This window comes from Nelumbo nucifera, chromosome 1 (assembly GCF_055504915.1).
Source record: "Nelumbo nucifera cultivar China Antique chromosome 1, China Antique-T2T, whole genome shotgun sequence".
Lineage (NCBI taxonomy): Eukaryota > Viridiplantae > Streptophyta > Magnoliopsida > Proteales > Nelumbonaceae > Nelumbo > Nelumbo nucifera.
Window position 1 is genome coordinate 78,006,351 of NC_142649.1, and position 21,722 is coordinate 78,028,072.

Below are 21,722 nucleotides of genomic sequence, written 5' to 3' on the forward strand. Positions count from 1 at the left end.
AGCGAGTATGTTTCCTGGAACCCACCAGAGGGGTGTGTGGGGAAGGAGAAGAATCTATTTGGCACTTCGATAGCAAAGTATATAACTTAGCTTCTCAGGTCTGTCTGGCAGCTAGTTGATCAATAAAATTTGGAGCCCATTGAGAACGTATGGCGTAGTAGCTTGCATGGAAACAACCTAAATTAATCAGATGGAAACCGCCTCCTATACATCAATTAAAAATAAATGGATAAGTTATTGAAATCTCCTCTCACGTTTTGATAATTTCAATCACTTTTCCTAAACTTTGTGACATAGTTGCAAGTAGGCCCCCTTTATTGAAAATTCTTTAAAAAGAGGCATGAAAATGTTCAAAATATCCATGTAGTTACTTGTCACCAAAATGTTTATTTTTCAAATTTTCTCTTCATATGAATTGTTAGCCCAAATCTTTTCAATCTCTTTTCTAAAATTGATCTATCTTCCAAAATTTCCTTTTTCATATCAATCGCTCAAAGGTAAGTTGTAACTTTAAATTCTCTTAATTTTTTGTTGTTATTGTTTTTCTGTAGAAACCAGTCTCAATAGTAATTTCATGGGTATTTTGGACATTTTTGTGCCTCTTATTGGTAGGGGTGGATTCTAACAAAGGGGGTCTACTTACAATTGTATTAGAAAGTTCAGGGTAGGTGAATGCAATTACCAAACTTCAAGAGAGATTTCAACAATTCACCCAAAATAAATTTGGATGCATCTATTATTTATCGGTGGATCCGAGGCCAAGATAGCTTGGGTTGCAAGAGACTGCTATTGTAACATAATGAAAACAAAATTCTCGTTGCATAGGTAATACAACCATCACAGTTGCTGAAGCATGGGCGACCAAAGAAAACATTCAAGGACCATTGCCAGCATCAACACAAATACAAGCCCTCCTTTGTCATCACCAAATATCATTGAGGATATCCAACGAATCACGGCGAATTGCAACAAATGCATCAACTTCAAACATATTTTTAGAGAAACAAATGTAGGCTCGGGGACTTGTGTTTGGTTTCATTGCTGTTTCTACAAGCAACATTTGGAGTTTATCAATACAAAATTTTGAAAAATTGTATTATCAAATCACAATCAAATAACCACTTCCACTAGAGGGCCTCCCCCCTCCAAAAACACCGCACAGTGGCCTTCACATATGAGGAATCCTGGTTCGACTTCAGCCACAAACACAAATGGAAATTTAACTAGAGTTTGGGAAAATGTTGTCGTTTTTTTTCTTTTTTGCAAAGTAAGAAAAGAACCACTAAAAACATCAAGGGGTGTTTGCCAGAATGTATGATTTTGAAAATTAGAATTCCTATATCCAATTCCTTGTTCTATCTCTCTCGTCCAATCCTTACAATCCAAACACATTCTTTAGGTTGTATTTGGTAAGAGCATAAATGATGAACCAAAACGAATTTTTACTCCAATTTTGCAGGCATTTGGTAAGAATGTGTTTTTGTACTGAAATTGATAACAAATTTGTTCTTTCTTGTATGCATGCATTCAAAATGCCTCAAAATTTTCAAATTTTGCACTCAAAGTTGGTCAATGTATGAAAGGTAGATTTCAATCTTGAAATTCATGTTTATGGCCAATTACAACTATATACATTTACTAGGAAAATAAAATTTATCAATGTAAAACCAAATCAACTTTGCATTTTTACGAACCATACAAATTTGCATTCGCACCGAACATAATTACACTTGTACTCTTATCAATGTAATTATGTTCCTACAAATTTGCATTTGCACCGAACCATAAAAATTTGCATAAAATTTATCAATGTAATTATGTTCGGTGCAAATGCAATTTATTTCTCAACAAGCCTCCGGCATGGCTCTCATAAATGCATATGACTAGGATTTGGGAAAGACTACTATTTATTACTCATAGGAAGAAGTGAAATACATTGTGAACATCTATTATTTGTGTGAGAAAGTCAAATTACATGGTGGAGTTTGGATCTGCTCCTCACACTAACCTCACAATACCTCTCAGTTGTACATCGGGAACATTTTCCTATTTTTTGTATTGTTATCTGTAGGGAGATATTTCTAATACATGGTGAGATAGGGCTGTGAGGTTAGTGTGAAGTACACTTTATGAGGAGCAAATCCAGATTCTACATGGTGTTGGGTTGAGTCTTTAATGTTGCCTCACGTATCCTTATCAAATTATCTAAGGTTTTGCACGTGTGAGCAGCAGCAGTAAACGAAGAAGATGAAGAATTGTTTCCCACTTTTTGCTAGACACTATGCTTTTATACCCCTATACCAGGCCAATGCAAAATTTGCACTCACAAACAATGCGAAAATTGCATCCCTAAACCTGATGCAAAATTTACAGCACCTTCTTAGTAGGGGTGGAGCTATATGTATTTGAGTGGGCTCAATTGATCCCACTGAAGTTCAAAAAAAAGCTGAAATTAATGTATCAATTGAGGCATTTGACCATCAACCTATTTTTCATATTGACCTGGTAAAGTTAAATGAGAACATAAGAGTATGGGATCAATTTAGACATTTTATTTGAACTTTAGATTAATTGACTCTTTTTGCTTGACTTTTAGACTATGTATATAAAGAGCCATTTTGGGAGAGCTTTGTTGCTGATTGAGCTATGCTACAGAGCCACTTTCGACAAGCTGCCTAAGATAGTTTCACTTCGAAGGGTCTGTTTGATTCTTGGGCCCATGTAAGTCAATTTTCATCTTTCTAAGGGTCTGTTTGGTTCGAAGGAATAAAAATCTAAAATCAAAATCGAAATGGCCTATTCCCATTCCAAGTGTTTGATTGACCAGAATGAAAATCCCATTCCCATTTTAGGCGGAATGGGAATCCCCCATATGGGGAATGGCCATTCCCAACCCCCTCCAACGGAATGCGATTCCCATTCAGGTTTATGGCTTCATTTTTTGTTTTTTGGACAAGAATACCCCCCTTCATTTCTGATCTAGTCGAACAGGGAGCTGTCACGCCGAACAGAGACTGCGAACAAATCCAATCCATCTTTCGTGCCGAACAGAGAGCCGAACCGACCTCCGGTGAGGTAAGACCGCTGCCTCTTCCTCCTTCCAAATCAACAACCCATGCTCTGATCTAGTTCGGGATCTTCTTTTTCTCCGCCTCCTCTTCCTACCTTTTTTCACTAGTTGAAATAAGTTTTTTTTTTTTTTTTGTAGATTCACCCTTGCTCCATTCGGGATCGACCTACTTCTTCACTGCTACCATTGACGAGCTTTTCATACCAGTCAATCCAGGTAATGGAAATTTTTTGATTCGTTGATATTTTTTTACATTGTTATAGAATACCTCTGATATAGATGTGAATAGAAATTTTTTAGCAAAGTTTGTGTATATCCGAAGTATTTAACAGCAAGGTTTTAGTGTGCTTCAGCTGAAATACTTGTTTTAGTTGCTTTCAATGTTCTACATTCATTTGAATATGATATGAGACACTTGTTTATGTTAATGTTATTCAAATTAATATTGTGAGATGAGACACTTGTGAATACTGAATTTGTGATTTGCAAGTGATATATTAATGGCTCTTTATTGGGGATATAGGACTGCATGGTCAGCCTTAGCTAAGCTTAACTTGGCTGAGAATGAACTGAAGGACAAGGGTGCTATTTTGATCGTAAAAGCACTGGAAGAAGGCCATGGCCTATTAAAAGAAGTTGATTTCAGCACTAATTCAGTAAGAAGGGCTAGGGCGAGGTCCTTAGCACAAGCTGTGGTAAATAATCCTGAGTTTAAGTTGCTGAATATCAATGGGAATTGCATTTCTGATGAAGATATTGATGAGGTAAAGGACATATTCAAGAAATCACCTGATGGGCTAGGGCCCTTTGATGGGAATGATGAGGAAGGGGGAGAAAGTGATGAAGAGGAAGAGAAGGGTGATGAAAATGGGGATGAATTGGAACCAAAACTTAAACATCTTGGAGTCAGCAAGGAGGAATAGCAGACTATGATGGATTTTGATATTGACTTTTAACTTGTGGAAGAGGTTTAAAGTATTTTTCTTGTGATATTTGGAATTGATCAGCTCATTGAATCCTATTAATACAGTTATTGATTCTGTAACACAACCACTCGAGTCAGTAATGGGTCATGTTTTTTTACTTGTTTTCTCCCCATTTCAAGAACACTAGTTCAATTAATTAATTATTTTTTATTTCTGATGTTACTTTAGCGAATTGGAATGGATTTTGTTCTGTTTTTTGCTTAGATGGTTGATATGTTTTGAGATATTCTGGTATGTGTGAGTTGTGCTTGATTCAAATTTCCTCATAAATCCAAGTCTTTTGTGGCTTGATGGCCTCCAAATAACAAGGGCAATAGAGTTTCTATTACCAAAAGATTTTTAACACTACTTAAGCAAATAACAGTTATATATTTTAAAATTTGGTCTAATTGTAATGCAACTTAATTTTGAATAAAATATTACTAATCTTATCCATGGGGTTATGGTGAATTGTATTTTCTAATAAGTTCAGTTTTTACCACCTCCTCAAATTTGTGAAAATTAATGTTGATCATGTGATGATTTTATGCAATTTGAATTAAATTATAAGTAACTATTTTCATTTTTAATGCTATAGTGTTAAAATCAAGGTTCATAGTATTAGAAAGACAAAGAATGTTGGATAGGCAAACTTAAGAGATGTATGATACACTTTGGACACCCATGCGTACAGTGGAAAAATTAGGATACACATGCACTTTTCTAGTGAAACTCCAATAAATCCTAAGGATTCAATAACACTAAATTCAAGTCTTGGATGGTTATAAATGAGGTATATGCATATAAAAAACATATTTATGTGAAGTGTGAACTATTAGGACACACTTGAAAAATGTTAAAAAGTATACAAGAATTAAAGACACACCATGTATATCTTAAATTTTTTTGGACACCAATATTGTTCCAATAGAAAAGTAAATATTAAAATTTAAAACAGAAACAATTACCAAAATGAAGGTGTAGTCTTAACTGGTCAGTGGGTTGTTTTGCCATCTATTGATACAGGTTCAAGTAAACTTGTCTTACTACAAATTTCTAAATGCTCTCTCACCCCTAAGAGTTTAAATGTGCAAAGCTATTCCCTTCATCTTGCTACTCAGTTTTACAACATTAGAGTTTATAGAAAATGAAAATGGTTGGTTATCAATAGAATTTCATCTTTTAGAGTAAAACTATGGCATCTGAAACCCAAGTAATTGGTCCAACAAACCTTCTCTCAAATGGCTTCTTCCCTTACCTCCCTCCTCTATGTCCATGTACATTAGTGCATGCAACTTTTGTTAATTAGGCTGCATTTGTTTGCAATGCAAATGCTAGTTCAATACATAAATGCACTCTGGGTCAGTTTTACAAGTGTTTGGTAGGCATGCATTTGTGTATATATCGATAATGACAGCTATCAGAACTTCCAAGACATGCATTTGTAAATTAGGGTTTGGGGGTATAGGACTGCATGGGAAGTATTTGAAAATCCCTGTGTACAGCTCTTTGTCGTACATGTTTTTTTCTCTATTCAAAGATATTATACTTTACCTGTTTCAAAAAAAAAAAAAAAGTGCAGGAGGCTCATCTGAGGATCCTATTATTGGATTAGCTCCAAAATAAACTTGAGATTGTTTTTTTAATGGGTGAATTTCAGAATTTTCAGTCAATGTTCTTTTATTGTGTTGAAGCCATGCCAAAGTTTGCTTAACCTTTTTGGTCTTCTCCTGGTTCTTCTAGCCCTTTCAACTTGTAACAGATCACTGTGCTGTAAATGGACTCCAAGATATGTATGATCAGATGCTGATTCCTGTTTCCATAAACATGGAACACTGCCTTCTGACCTTAACTGTATCTTTCTGGTATGTTTAATCCACCCCTAAACCTTAATTGGATCCATTTCCAGCCCTACACACACTTTTTCATCAGTTCACTAGTTTTTATCAGTTGGAGTACTGGCCTTGCTTTATGGCCCCAGCCTCAGGTGGATGCATTTCTCTAAGGTTTTAGCAGGTAGATGTGCAGGGTGATTTTCAAAGGTGGTGTTGGTTGGAGCAGAGATGGTTTTGATCATTCCTGGATGGATCTTTGGTTTATCTAATTTGATTACCAATAGTCTTCTGAAGGGTGGGGTTGGGACTGAACCATATTGTGGGGGTCTTTACTCTCTAGGTAGCATCATTTTCTTTGTGCTTAAAAAATAGATAAAATTCCACAAATTTCCTTATTTTGTCCAAGGCAGAACTCCCAAGATGATCACTTCCTCCCCTTCTCTAGTATGAGTTCTGTTTATTAAAGGGACCTATAACTCGTAAAACAACTCCTATTGAATTCACTCAGGTTGGAGGGGGGGGATTCCCCCTCCAAGATCCTTATGTTCTATATGCAATTCTTCTTCCAAATTTGAAATTTCATTTCCTTTCTTAGTTTCTTTATCTTGGAGATCATAGATTACTTCGGTTAAAATTAATTACCTCCTTCCCCTCTCCACTAAAAATTCGGTCAATTAAGTATGAGTTCATTTTTTTCTTGGGGAAGATGAATTATGAACGTTTAGTGCTTTGAGAGTTGGAGTGAAGCTCAGGCAGTAGAGGGGATGGATGGATAAAAGTCAAGTGAGGATATAAAGGAAGGAAGAACTAGGAGGTAAGGGAGGGATAAGATAGAAGGGATCAATGGGTGGTTTTCTCTTGGTAACTGTACTCTTAGCGTGGACACTGGTTCTCCTCGTCTACTTCCTCCAATGGCAAGAGATTCCCTCGGGCCCCATGAAGCTTTAAGTGGCCGCTACATCCTTGTGAGCAATACACAGACCTGGATGGGCCCTGCTCAGATGATCACAGAGAAACTAAAACTTTACCTGACATACCAACTATCTGCTTGGGTTTGCATTAGTCCAGGAACAACTAGTCCTCAAAATGTAAATTTTGCACTTAGTGTGGATAACCAGTGGGTCAATGGGGGCCAAGTTGAGGTTTATGATGATAGGTGGCATGAAATGGCAGGTTCTTTTAGAAATGAGGAGCAACCATCCAAAGTTATGGTCTATATCCAAGGATCATCTTCAGGTGTCAACTCAATGGTTGCAGGGCTTCAAATTTTCCCTATTGATAAAAAACAAGATTTAAACATTTAAAGAAGCAGACTAACAAGGTATTTTTGTTTGTTTTATGAAAAGCTCAATATATTTTACTTATCATTTCATTTTTTATGCTGTATTATGTATCTTTGGATTGTACTTTTATATTTTCCAAGGTTTTGGCTTGTAAAATAGCTGATTATGCAAGATTACAGACCTATAGTGTCACAACTGCTGAGATTGTTCAATAAATTTGCTCAGTGATATTTAGTGAGCTGATTCACAAGATTGTGAAATTGATTAACCATGGTCGTGATTAGTTATATATAGGAAACAAAGGCACACTTTATGTCTATCAATTTTTTTATGTGAGATTACTGATTTACCTGGACGGCCTAATCTATTTTTAATGTTTGAGCTCTGCGTGAGTTGGGTCTTTTCACCAAAATTTTCTTCTCACGTTAATTGTTTAACTATGTTACCCTTTCTGTTCTGCAGATACACAAGCACAATGTCATCCCAAAATTTGCAGGATCTGATGTCAGTAATTTGTTTGGCACATTTGTGAAGTTAAACAGACACAAAACAGTTTCCCATTTGGCTCATGTATGAATAGAACAAATATAGACAATGAAGATTTTGTTGATTTCTTTGTTAAGAATTTCAACTCTGTTACACTTAAAGGTTCTAAAGGGTTAGCTTTTTGTAGATGGGTTTTGTGAGAAATTGTTGTACATTTTTTCATTTTTATGGTGGAGAATGATTTTTTCTTTTTGTGATTTTTGTTTGTTTGTGTTTTTCTTTTCATTTTTTTCATATTTTCTCCATATATATGCACTTGTTAGCAGGTTGCCAATGTGCGTATATGTTGAAAATATATAAAAAGTGGTTGTTTCTGAGGTTCTTTTAATTGGGGCAAAATTGGAAACTTTGGCTGATTCCGATTCCAGCTTCTAATTGAACCAAACAGAAGGATACGGAATCCGGACTGAACCAAACAGATGTTAGGAATAGGTGATTCCGATTCCAATTCCTGGGAATTCCGATTCCAATTCCGGTCCTGTCTGCGAATAATTACTGAAAATAGAAGAGAAGAGATTGCGAATAATTCAGCTAAACTACAAGAAAATATATTTCTAGCGGCAGTTTTAAACCTGACTGTTTAACGTCTGCCACTAGAAATATTAATATGTAGCGGCAGTCGATTAAAACTGCCCCTAGACAACAAACGGCTGCCGCTACATAAAAAGGCACAAGTTTCACTTTGCCTTGCTCGCGCCTCTTCCCGTCATCTCTCCTCACTCGCTCAGTCGTCTATCGCTTTCTCTGTCTCTTTCTCTCCCCCTTTCTCTCACAGTCGCCCCTCTCTCACGCTCTCTCTTTCTCTCTCTCTCTCTCTCAGTTGTCCCTCTTTCTCTCTCTCTCTCTTGTTCTGTCAAGGGAGCGATGTCTCTGTCAAAATAGTGTTCTGAGGTAAAGTCGATGCTTCTTCAGGCCTTCTTCTCGGATTGGAATTCTAGGTTTTATTTCTAGGTAAAGTCTAACTTGATGTAAGGTTGGTTCTTCGAAAAATATATGCATTCTAGGTTTCATTTCTATTGTTTTGTTTTTTCGTTTTTTTACCTCTGTTTTGGCCCTGATTGCTGGTCATTTGCCTTTTCCAACCTTTATCAGTATTTTGATTTTTTTTTTCCAATTTACTGTTTGTTTTCTTAGCATGATAGAATCGAGCTCACTTCCTGAACTTATAGATTTAGGGTTTTTGTCCTTCATTTGATACTTCCACTTATAGGAAGTTAGGAATATTTGTTTTAGTTCTGATATTTAAGCAGCGTACATATGAATTTTTAGATCTGCTGTAGATCTGCTATTCGACGCTTTTGGTTCTGGCTTAGACTCTATTCGACTCTAAATCTTCTGATGTAGATCTGCTAAATCTTCTGATGTTGACATGATTAACTACTCTTATAGTTTGATGTACTTTATAGATCTAGACTCTTTTAAATGATTAAAATAATAAGGTGTTTTCTGCTAACCCTTGGCTTTGTCTCTAATCTTAGATAACTATAGGGTGATTGACATGATTAAAATAATAAGCCATTGACATGATTAACTACATTCATCCTGATCTGATTTGACAATGGTCTGACCAGATAACTATAGGGTAATTGCAGCACCGCACATATAAGAATATTTGAGAGAAATTTGAAGATATAAAAATGTAGTGGTAACTTCCTTGCAGTTATTTTTGGTAGGTTTCCAAATAACCTAAAAATCAATCTTAATATTTAGAATTATGAAATTGTCATCAGTTTTTAGTTTCAGATTTCTAGGTATGGATAGTAATTGGAAAATTGTCAAGATATGAGTCAGGCCTCATTGGAAATTTAGGATAGGTTGTTTTGCTTGATAAAGTAGTATAGATATATAATTCATAATTTGAACAGTTAGGGCTATTGTTCTCATGGTTATCAATACAATTCATTTGAACCCAAATAGGTGGAAGCTTGGTTCACCCTACAGTCATGTCATAAGAAAGACATAATTAAACATTTCTTTTGGTTTTATGAAGCTGAATATTAGATTGTTCAGTAGCTACAAGAATAGAAATAATATACTCGCTTAAGGAAAGAAAATAGCAATAGAAACAGTATTTTCGACCAATGGCTGGGTAAAAAAAATCTAGAAAGAGGATTAGCTTTTAAAGCTTGGACATCTTGAAGTTGAAAATAGCTGGGTAAAAAATATAGAAACAGGATTTATGACCAATAGAAACAGTATTTAAAAGCTTGGACATCTTGAAGTTCAGAATAACTTGGTAAAAAAAATATAGGAAAGTCAATGGGTTGGCCTCTTTTGAAGGCCATGATAAAGGAAAGAGGATTAGCTTTTAACAAACAACACAAAAAGAAAGCCGTTAGATTTGGTAAAAGGAAGGAAAAAAGTTGGGAATTATCTTGTTTAAAGTTAGTCATTTTCTGAAGTGGTTTAATATAATGCCTTTCATATACAGGCCCCACAAACAAGTTCTTCCCCTCCTACAGCAACTCCCCAAGTTATGCCAGCAACATCAGCTCTGTGAGTTTTTCATTTACTTTCTATTGCATTTGAGTGGCCTTTGGACCATTATACTTTATATGTTGTTGGTTAACTTTCTTCATTTGGCAGGTCACCATCAGTTCCTCTACCTGCACCTACCCCTGTCATAGCCACCCCTGCTTCTACTACTGTCCCGTGAGCTCTCTTCTTTGTCTTACATACATATTTTTGTAGGACATATATGTTTTCCTTATGTATATATTAATATAAACATGTATTTCAATATTGGAGTGGATCCATTTTGGGATCAAATTCAGATTGCCTTAATCAAATTCCACTTAAAACCTGAACAAACAGCTACAGTTTGCAGCTCTATGTCCTTTTACATTAATATTAACAAGAGGAATGGATCTCTGGTTCACGTTTGTTATGTTTCTTTATAGGGGGTTGGGTTCAGCATCAATGAATTGATAATAAATTTTGGGATTTGAGGGTCCTTGTTTGTTTTCCTGTGAATGTCTATTGTGCATTGGTCCTTCTTATAGTTTGGTCACATACAAGCACTGTAGGTCAGCTATTGGATGGAAAGATACATGCAGAAATAGCAAAATTCAGACACAATAATGTAGGTCAGCTATTGTAGTAGTATGGAACTAAAGGACTAGTGTTATCACACCCTTGTTACATCAGTTCTGGGGTCTGCCCAGCCTGAGATGGCAGTCTGTCATCCCAAGCAGGAAGCTGTAAGAGCTGATATGGCTTGACATGGAAGCCTTGATATAACCACAGCTTGCCAAATTGGCCTATGGGACAACAGAGATGTACCTAGGAAGGAGGATCCTCATTATCACACTCTTTGACTTGTGCACCTAGGAAGGAGGATCCTCATTATCAAAACTACCACTTCAATCAGGTCCAATTCTTTATTATTAAAATACTTGTGAGATAGTCCTTTCTTAAAAGATTCTACCTAGATAAACTATCTTCATTCTCCATTTGTTTGAAAAATATAAGATAAATTACCTACCATCCCCATCTCCTCCCCCCTTAATATTATTTCTTGATCATCAAACAACAAAAGCATGAAATCATAAAAAAATGAAAACAGAAGAAAGAAAAGTCTTGTAGAGACAGTCAAGGACATCTTGTTATAGAACTTAAGAAATAATTGATGAGAGAAAAGTCCAATATACATCCATTACAGATGGACCAGGTTTGTTCCAGTCTGAAACCAGGCAATAGATGAGAGAAAAGAGAAAGTTGGAAACTGGACTAGCCAAGGAGATTGGAGTGAGCCGATTTGCTTCTGAAGGCATCTGTAAGAAAGAGAGCCCTATATCAAGTAGCTATTTTAGGTCTTATTCTGATCAATAGTTTGCTGGTACGGAGTTGTCATTTACAAGGGAATGAGGAAATGATATCAGGAACAAATACTATTTCTCCCTACTGAGATTTTGATCAATAGACTGTTAATGCTCTATATCATATCTTTTATTGAATGCTTGCAGTCTTTATTAAATTATTTATGAGATTTCATTATTAAATATGTTTATATATTTGAGCAGTGAGACTGAATCATTATTTTGTGGTTGACTAGTTAGCACTGAAAGCACCAACTAGTCACTACACTGCATAAGGAGGCCATAACAACTAGATATCTTATTTATCAAAAAAAAAAAAAAAACTTGATATTCACCACATTGGCAACACCTTATTGTTGACCCTTCTGTGCACCTAAAGAATTAGCACAAGTGTTTGTCTCTCTGAGGTTTAGTCCCGTGGCTTAGTTCCAGTTCTGGAACATTGCATGTCAAGTGTGTGCATCTTATAGCCAAGCCTTGTGTACAAGTGCAAAGTTAGAAGTTTATAACTATTCGAATGTCTTTCTCCAAGAGATTTAGTTTTATCATCTCATTATAGTGATGGAAAAGTCACAAACCAATGTCTGAATATTATAGGGGATAATTTGGACTGGAAGTACTTCCAATAGGAAATTTTGAAAAGCAGATTGCTTACTGAGGACTAAAATGCTGTAACTGTATTATTGAAAAATTTGTTACTCAATGTTTCATATAAAAAATCAGCAAATCCTCAGTCAATTGTATTGCCATACCAGACTCATTTAGCCTGATCTGAACAAACTTGCAACACCAGTCAACATCACAAAACAGTTTTGGCATTGTAAATTCCTTTTAGGCTATATCTGCAGGAGCAATATAGGGGTTGTCCAATGTATGCAGTATGCCGTTCTTTTGTGTAATTGAACAAGGCAACTGATTGATCCAGTGTATAGCATCTTTGGGTGGATGGTATAAGAAACCACTAATGGTGAAGCTATGGTATATCATGCTGGAAAATTGTAGTAGTAGAACATAAGATCCTGAAGCTTATATGATGTTTATATGTTAAGTACTGTGTTGAATACGTTTCCCTTGTTTCTCACTGTGGTTTGTAGGATAAACTTATGTTGTTATCCTATGTCTTCTATGGACTTATAGTATACAATGGATTCTCAGATCTTCATGAAGACAGGCACTATTTGACTGATCATCCTGGATTGGTGCCTATAACCACTGCACAGGTATGATTTCTTTCCATGTAGAGTATTCCTAATCCTTCACTTCCATGTGAGTGAAGACTTTAGAATTATTGGTATGGTTGTCGGAAGTCATTTAGCACCACATGATTCAGCAAACTGTGGGTCAGAGCATACTGAAGGAGGGGAGTCTTTTTCTTTTCTCTTAACTGAGTTAATAATTCCCTCCTTTCTGAGGCTAGCTTTAGGCTACTATATATATTAACCAAATATATAGTAGCAAACAGAGAATTGTGGAGATGAGGTGTGCTTGGTGTTGGTGTGAGAAGACGATGGTGGTGGAGGTGTCCTTATTGTATTATTATTTTAGCTGCCTTCTTCTTCTCTGTTACTTGCAATTTGGTGGATGCCAAGCCCAAGCCCAAGCCCAAGAAGGGTATCACTACTGTGTGGAGAAGGAAAGGGTGGCTCTTTTACAACTCAGAGACTCAGCATTCAATCATCATCCAGATGCGTCCTCCAAAATGTATAACTGGGGGGATAATGGAGATGATTGTTGTAGATGGAAAGGGGTGGAGTGCGACTTATCTTCTTCCCCATTCACAGTGGTTGGAATAAGCATTTTGGGTGAAAGGGGAAGTGAAGGATTAGGAATATGGTACCCAAATGCTACCATTTTGTAACTGTCTAATCTTTAACATTATTCTTTTGTCTGGACAAGATGGAATTTACTGGAAAATTAGTGCATTAAAAAATGAATCAAAACATGAAGGTAAATATTTATTATTTGTAGCATAATGGAAGGCTAAGGTATTCCAAAAATTGAAAAGAAGTATCATTTTTGCACTTAATTAATTAAAATCAAACCATTGAAGTCATGCATCTATACTTTGGATAACCTTTTGATGTTTATGGGCAATAAATGTTTATTGTTTAATGAATCCAGGAGGATATGTTGATCTGGGCACTCTTGTACATGAGTCTCCGCGAGATGCCCCAACCTTGTGGGAGATTGGTGTTCCTGACCGCTCAGCTGCTGAGTTCTTCATCCCAAATCTCGACTCCCGCTATGTCAACCCACTCTACATAAATCAGGACAGGTATCTATTTTGCTACCAGATTACCAATAGTAACTTCATCTCAGCAACAAAAAGATAAGAAACCCAGTTTTTTTTTAGTTCCCAGTTCCATTAATTACAACACCAAAATCAAATAAGTGTTAATTTTAAGCATTGTTTGTTATAGTTGTTGATTCTTCTTTCTGAATGCATGTATATGTAGGTTTAGGCAGTATGGTTTGTGGGATAAGTATGGGCTTATGTATCCCTACCAATATCTAGCTTATACTGTAGGTGTTAGTGACTACTGAAAAGATCGGTTCTACGCACACGTTACAAGGTTGGTTGGACAATTTAATTTCTCAATTTCTTTTCTTCTGGTCTTAGTAATGAATCTAATGACAATGTTCATTGTGCTCCTGACATGATATATGGTTAAGTTACTGAAAATTTTCTTTCACCTTTTGTGTGCAGAACAATCAGCAATCCTGCAGGGCATAAAATCTTATCTGGGTTACTGGTATTGGTACCAAAAATTTGATAGGGAATCGGCCACAAGACAAGCCCTGTTCAAGCTTGCATGGAGACTCAGGAACTGCTCAACTGTAGGTTGTGGGTTATCCTCCTTGGTAGATGTACTTAACTCAGCATATATGCTGTAAAAGAGAAAGAGAAAGATCAGATATCAAAAAAGTTGGTTCAAGGAGAAAAGAAAACATACCAATATCTTACATGCAAGATCTATACCAGTCAAACCAGTAAATTTGCACGAGTTCAATGAATATGATCATCAAACATTGAGAATCAAAGACTAAGAGAGTAGATGTCTTGCTGGTATAGGATGCATTTCCAACTAAAGGATTATTATCCAGTTCATAGGCCAGCCACAATAGAAGGCTAGTTCATTTCCTGGACTTCATTCAACCTACAGCTTCTTAAATGGATTTTGGCTTCTCCATCTTTCTCCAAGAACCTGAAGGTTACTAACTTCAACATCAATCGGCAAAAGAATTGAATATACCATGCAGGTGTTCCGAGTTTGACCTTGTAAAGCTACAGAAATTTGATCCTTGGCGAAGTTGTCCATGAAAATTTATCAATTACCTTGCCTATCTATGAAATCATTTCAAGTCTGATTAGGTGTCATTATTTGTAATTGAAATTACCTTGTAAATTCTTTTACAAACCAAGAATATTTTTTGAATGGAGAATATTTTTTTAAATATTCAAGTCTGATTATGTATTTGTGATTAAAATATTTTGAAATGGAGAACTTTTTTTTAATTTTATTTGTAATTGATGTTTATTTATTTTCGTATTTTATTTCTAGTTAAATGAATACAGAGAAGAGAACAGGAAATTTGAAGAAAATTAGAAAAAAAAGTTATTTGAAAAAAAAGACTTCTAGTGGGATCTTTAACTTTATATCGGCAGCCACGAAAACTGCTGCTAGAACGTTTTAGCGGCAGTTTGCCAACTGCCGGTAAAATCTCTAGTGGCAGTTTTAGGGACTTTTAGTGACAGTTGATTGCCGCTAAAAGTCTTTTTTCTTATAGTGTAACCTGAATTGGTTAGGCCGAGTACCACTCTATTTATAACCACAGTGATTGAGTTATAATGGGATTTACAGAGGATAAGATCCGAGGTGATAGACATTATCTAGGTTAGCTTAGGGTTATCTAGGATAGCTCTTATCTTGAATGTGGATTAGAGTTTTCCTAGTTAATCTAGATAGGTTAGTTATTTACAAGAATCCCAGGGATTTGGTTATTCAAACTTGATGGGCTTGGAGTCTTTAGTGTTTATCATGGTCGTGCATGGGCCCATTGATCTCTATGTTATTATCACCCCACAAGCTGAATGGGGTGACGTGAAGCTTGGCCCGAAGGTGAGAAAATCTTGATGCAGAGAGTGGTTTTGTGAAAACATCTACTATCTGATCTGTTGTGGGAACGTATCGGATCTAAAGCTTCCTCTGAGTGACAAGATCTCAAAGAAAATGGAAATCCACTTCAACATGCTTGGTCCGAGCATGAAAAATAGGGTTGGCTGTCAGGTGGGTAGCACCTAGATTGTCACACTAGAGTATGGGTGGAGCCGAAAAGCCAATGTCTTTGAGAAGAGACTGAATCCACAGTAGCTTTGTCACAGTGTTGACGAGGGATCTAAGCTTGGATTCAATGGTGGAGCGAGCTATGGTTTGCTACAACCAATTGGCGAGATGAGGAACCCCGGAAGTGGAGATTGTGATAGATAGTACCCTTGAGATAGCGAAGGATTCACTTGACTGTTGTCCAATGCTCATCAGTGAGAGTGGAGAAACTAACATATTTTATTAACTGCAAAAGAGATATCCAGAATCCTTGGAGAGGCAACTAGAGGTAGCTATGGGTGAGCTTGTAGGTTTGGCACCTTCTAGATTCATCCAATGTAATAAATCTAGAATGTAGCGTTGCTGTGAGAGGTACAAACTACTAGAGGAACAGCTGACTTCGACACCCAAAAAATAATGAAGTGAGCCTAAATCCTTTAGTGGAAATACCAAAGAAAGTGATTTAAGAAAACCATCAATGGTAGCAGCAAAATTCCTAGTTAAAATTATGTCATCAACATACACCAGGAGCAGTATGGATTTATAAAAGAGACGGATCAGCTGTAGAATTACGAAACCCCATTTGTTTGAGGATGGAGCTCAAACGCAAGTACCAGGCTTGAGGTGCTTGCTTAAGGCCATAGAGAGCCTTTTTCAATTTGCAGATATGAGTTAGGTGTGTGGGATCGACAAACCCTTTGGGTTGATGCACATAGATGTCTTCATCAAGTATGCCATGAAGAAAAGCATTATCTATATCCAATTGATGGACAGGCTAGTTGTGCACAAGGGCAATGGAGAGAATTGTCTATATGATGACCGGTTTGATAACCGAACTAAAAGTGTCAAAATAATCAAGTTTCGGGACCTGATTAAAGCCTTGGGCAACCAGTTGGGCTTTATAGCGATCAATGGTTCCATCAGCCTTATTCTTTATCTTATAAATTCACTTAGTTCTGATGATGTTCATGGAAGGATCATACGAAACTAAGTGCCAAGTATCATTTTTAATGAGCTCCTGATATTCCTTTTGCATAGCCATTTGCCAGTTAGTTGATTTTGCAGCTTGATTAAATTTTTTTTGGTTCTTGCTCTTCGAGGAGAGTAAGAAGAGCGGAGGGAATTGGATACTTTGTCGCAAGCTGAGATCGAGGAAGGGTACCATCCATAGATTGGGTATGCATGAGTGAGAGCGTACCGATTGTGAGACTAGAGTTGTAGTATCCAAAAGTTCCTGAATGCTACAGTACCTCTGTGGTTGATTAGAAGAAGTCTGATCCGAAGGTCCTAAAACTAGAGAGGTAGTAGCCGAACAAGAGCTGGATTCAGGAGAGGTTGGAGGGTGGTGCTGCTGTGATGAAGATGGCAGACATGAAGGTTTAGAATTCCGAGGAGCTAGTACTGAGATGAAAGTGCCTGAAGGAGCAGGAAAGGCACAAGGGGTTGCTTCACCAATTCCCAGAAGTAAGCTCTCATCAAGCACAACATGCCGAGCTATGAAAAGACGCCCTGAAGGAACATACAGACAACGATACCCCTTGTGGAAGGTACTATAACCAATGAAAATACATTGGAGAGATCGAAACTGAAATTTATTCTTGTTGTAGGGTCATAGAAAATGATAGCAAGCACAACCAAAGCAACACAACAAAGAATAATCAGGAGAGGACTGAAAAATCTTCTCATAAGGGGACATACCATTCAGTACCTCAGTTGGCAGTTTATTAATCAGAAAGTTTGCAGTTTCAACCGCGTCAGCCCAGAAGGATAAGGGGCGATTGGAGGAGGCCAATAGAGACAAAGCAGATTCAACCACGTGTCTGTGCTTCCGTTCAACTGATTCGTTCAGCTCATGTGTGTGTGGGCATGCCAATCGATGTGTGATTCCTTGAGAATCAAGATACCACGATAGTGAGCGATATTTTCCACCCCAATCAAACTGAAACACTTTTATTTTTGCATCAAATAGAACAACTTCTACATGTCTCTTGAATTTAGTAAATAAATCAAATACGTCTGATTTTCGAACCATAGGATACACCCAAGAGATTTTTGAAAAATCATCCATAAAAATAACATAATAAGAAAATCCACTATTTGATTTAACAGGAGTAGGTCCCCATACATCTGAGAAAATTAAATCTAACAGACGCTTTGACTGAGAACTAGACAATTTCAAGGGCAATCTATGACTTTTGCCCGTTTGACAGACTCACAAGCTGACTCATTAACACTAGATCTAGTAAACGGAAGACCAAATATGGAAATAACTTGCCATACATTATGCATAGCTTCATGACTAAACCGAAGATGCCAACCATGAAGTGACATGCGTTCCCCAATAAGAGCTTCTGGAGTGATTGTGGCTGGCACAAGAAAGCTGTATAATTCGTCTCTATTGACCCCTCGAAGCAGAATTCTCCCTATATAATCCTTCACATAGCACTAGTCATGGTGAAACTCAAAGAATAAATCATTTTCTTTATAAATCGACTAACAGATAGTAAATTTTTGCAAATAGAGGGAACATGGAAGATATCTTTCAAAGAAAATGCATGCTGATTAAATATCATAGAAGAAGACCCTGTATGGTGAATATTCAAACCTTGACCGTTGCCGACTTTCACCTGATCCGGTCCAGTATACTCAACGAGATTCTGTAGATTTTTGAAATATAGAGTCATGTGATGGGTAGCTCTCGAGTCCAGATACCAGTTGGGATTAAATTATTTTTGTACTGATACTAAGGGGTATTGATGCCTCCATGGAAAGCAGATGGCTCATTGTAGGAATTATCAGTAGTAAAACCAAAAGCATATTTCGCCTTACAACATTACAAAGCACTATGTCCAAATTTATTATAGATCTGGTAGGTAATATTATTCTTACCTCCACGTCCTCTAGAAAATTGTTGAGGTTGACTCTGAAAGGATTGATGATTGTATTGTGGAGATCCACGTCCACGCCCCCTGCTTCTATTATTATTGAAATTTGGAGAAAATTGTTGAGGGGGATTCTGAGGATTACCTTTCTTGGGAGGAACGCTTGCTAGATTTGCACTTCGAGAGTCAAAGGCGAGAGCTAAATCTTCAAGCTAACTTTCATGATTCAGAATAGCTCCCATGATGTCTGCAATGCCAAGGTCTGCTGCATCTGGTCGGTTAGTAAGTGCTGTAACCACAAACTCGTACTCGCTTCCTAAGCCAGAAAGAATATAAAGTACCAATTCCGATTTGAGAACTGGTTCAGACATTGTAGACAAGCTATCAAAAATAGATTTGGCTCATTGTATATATGCAGAAATAGAGAGAGATCCCTTTTTGAGATTTTGCAGTTGTTGCCACAACTATAGTACCCTAGAACAGGAGTGGGTGGAATAATTGTGAGCAAGGGAAGTCCATACCTCTGATGATGTCGATAAACCTACCACTTGTGCCATCACAAGTTGATCTATTTCCGTCCATTTTTCAAATTCTAGGTTGACAATCATTCCCGTACCATCTGGATTTGGTATAACTTCAGGCGGGGGTTTCTTCTTCCCGTACCGTCCATTTTTCAAATTCTGGGTTGCCACAGTAGATAATTATCACTTCCGAGTTTGATAAGAAGATAATGAGTAACATTCTGGATTGAGGGGAGTGAGCTGCTCGTTGTTGAGCTACTGTTGGAGGCTGTTGGACTGCTACCATGAGTACCTATCTCTGTTGACATGGCTCTGATACCAAGTTAAAATGACAGATGGAGAGTAAAATAATAATTACTGAAAATAGAAGAGAGGAGATTGCAAGAATAATTCGGCTAACCTAAACTGGTTAGGGCCAAGTACCACTCTATTTATAACCACAATCATTGTGTTACAATGGTATTTATAGAGGATAAGATCCAAGATGATAGACATTATCTAGGTTAGCTGAGGGTTATCTAGGATAGCTCTTATCTTGAATGTGGATTAGAGTTATCCTAGTTAATCTAGACAGGCTAGTTATCTACAAGAATCCCAGGGATTTGATTACTCAAACCCGATGGGCCTGGAATCTTTAGTGTTTATCGTGGTCGTGCATGGGCCATGCATGGGTCCATGGACCTCTACGTTATTACAATGCCAGAAGTCACTATGTGAAAGCCCCTCCAAACGAGCACAAAGGCCTTCGTGAGTTGTAATTTGAGTGGTTGAAAATGTAAGAAAATAATACTTTTTGACATTCATGAAGCTTGAAGTTATTGTTTGATTCCACTAGAAAAGACTCCTAGCTACACCACTGTTTCTTACATTCATTTCCTTCCAAATAAAGTGGGGAGTATTTGCACAATCATAATCATGCATTCAAACTCATTTGTATCTCAAAATAAACACAACAAAGTAAAACATTAAACAAAATTATTGAGTTGGAATTTGCACTCACATGTAGGTACACCAGGATAAACAAACAAATGGAGCCTTGTACAAAAACAACATCAATCAATCAGTTGCATCCTCATTGAGTAATTCCAGAAAAACAAATTAAATATTAAACTTATTTATTTATACAAATTAATTCTTCTCATAAATTTGTGCCATGGTTTTTTCCTTGAAGTTAAATGTCATCATTTCTAGTTTTAAAGTAAAAAGCACGTCCTATTCATGCATCCTAATTCTGTTTATAGCCATCCTCAAAAACACCAGAGAAAACGTATATGGAGCCAACTACTAATTATCTTGCAAAACCTCCCCCTCCCCTAACTTTTAATTGGTGATATCAACGATCTTCTCACTGTATACGAAAAATCAACTGCCCAAACCATCGAAACATCTAAAAAACTTCACCCAAATTCTCAACATGTGTAGCTTAGACTTTATAGGGCCACCATAACACATGGACCAATAGGCAACATGGCAAAGCCAGGATATTAGAAAGATTAGACCGAGCTTTTGCCACACACTCTTGGCTGGATCTATACCTGAATTCAATCATACAACATCTACCCATTATAGCCTCAGATCATGCCCCCATTAAACTAATCACTGACCCAATCACAACAACCAAACACTCTCACTTTCATTTTTTGCCTTTTTGGACAGATCAGTCAGACTGTTGAAACATCATCAGTTCATCATGGCAACTTCACATTTTAGGATCACCAAATTTCCAAATAGCCACAAAACTCAAAGAATACAAAAGAAACCTTCAAATTGGAGCCGTCATGCCTTTGGATTAATTCAAGATCAACAAAAATACTTCAATTTCAAACCTACAAATGTAGAACAACAATCCCCAAAAACTTAAAATACTTCAATCCCAATACCTATACTGGCTAAGAAAAGAGGAGGAGGTTTGGGGATTGAAATCTAGAGAATTCTGGCTCCAAGCAGGTGACAAAAATACAAAATATTTTCACAGAACAACAAATCAAAAAGCCATCAAGAGTACAACAGGAAAATGGACATGTGATAGAGAACAAATTACTCAGCTCTTTACAAAATCCATGTAAGATGTTGGAGCAATTAGTGAAAACTTCAATACCCGTCTCCTCTCCTAAATTCCTAGCTCTACCCTCACAAACCAATAAAAAGACAGCATCCTACAGCCTCCAACCTATGATGAAATATCCCTGGTTGCCAAACAAATGCACCCACACAAAGCTCTAGGTCCGGATGGGTATACAACCTATTTTTATCAACACTTTTGGGACATTGTGGATCATGATATACATCAAATGGTGCTTCATTTCTTTCATTCTGAACATCTCCCCAAAGAAATCAACAATACAAATTTAGTGTTTTTCCCAAAGAATCATGACTCTATGGACACCTCACATTTTAGACCCATTAGTCTCTGTAATGTCCTTTTACAAAATCATCTTCAAATGGTTGGTGTCTAGAATGCAGCCGGTCTTAGAAGA

General features: G+C 36.9%; 1 protein-coding gene across 11 annotated transcripts; it reads left to right on the forward strand.

Annotated features, from left to right (window-relative positions):
* The first annotated feature begins 2,664 nt into the window (after positions 1-2,664).
* On the forward strand, positions 2,665-14,980 carry LOC104605693 (uncharacterized). 11 transcript variants are annotated; one of them, XM_088886692.1, is made up of 9 exons: positions 2,667-3,075; positions 3,209-3,286; positions 5,779-5,900; positions 10,131-10,195; positions 10,286-10,351; positions 12,673-12,737; positions 13,639-13,792; positions 13,974-14,090; positions 14,225-14,980. In XM_088886692.1, exons 1-5 carry the CDS (start codon positions 2,908-2,910, stop codon positions 10,324-10,326), a joined length of 474 nt encoding a protein of 157 aa, XP_088742818.1. In that variant the 5' UTR covers positions 2,667-2,907; the 3' UTR covers positions 10,327-10,351; positions 12,673-12,737; positions 13,639-13,792; positions 13,974-14,090; positions 14,225-14,980. The 11 variants fall into 11 exon arrangements, 8 of the variants coding, with proteins under 8 accessions (XP_088742819.1, XP_088742816.1, XP_088742818.1 ...); XM_010270548.3 differs by lacking the exon at positions 5,779-5,900 and adding an exon at positions 7,616-7,723 and having other exon boundaries at positions 2,670-3,075; XM_010270549.3 differs by lacking the exon at positions 5,779-5,900 and adding an exon at positions 7,616-7,723 and having other exon boundaries at positions 2,670-3,075; positions 14,045-14,090.
* The last annotated feature ends 6,742 nt before the right edge of the window (positions 14,981-21,722 follow it).

Coding starts and splice junctions, on each gene's coding strand:
- LOC104605693 (XM_088886690.1), top strand. CDS start 2,908: ATGCGATTCCCATTCAGGTTTATGGCTTCATTTTTTGTTTTTTGGACA. Junction 3,076..3,208: donor CCGAACCGACCTCCGGTGAG/GTAAGACCGCTG, acceptor TTTTTTTTGTAG/ATTCACCCTTGCTCCATTCG. Junction 3,287..7,615: donor TTTCATACCAGTCAATCCAG/GTAATGGAAATT, acceptor TCTGTTCTGCAG/ATACACAAGCACAATGTCAT.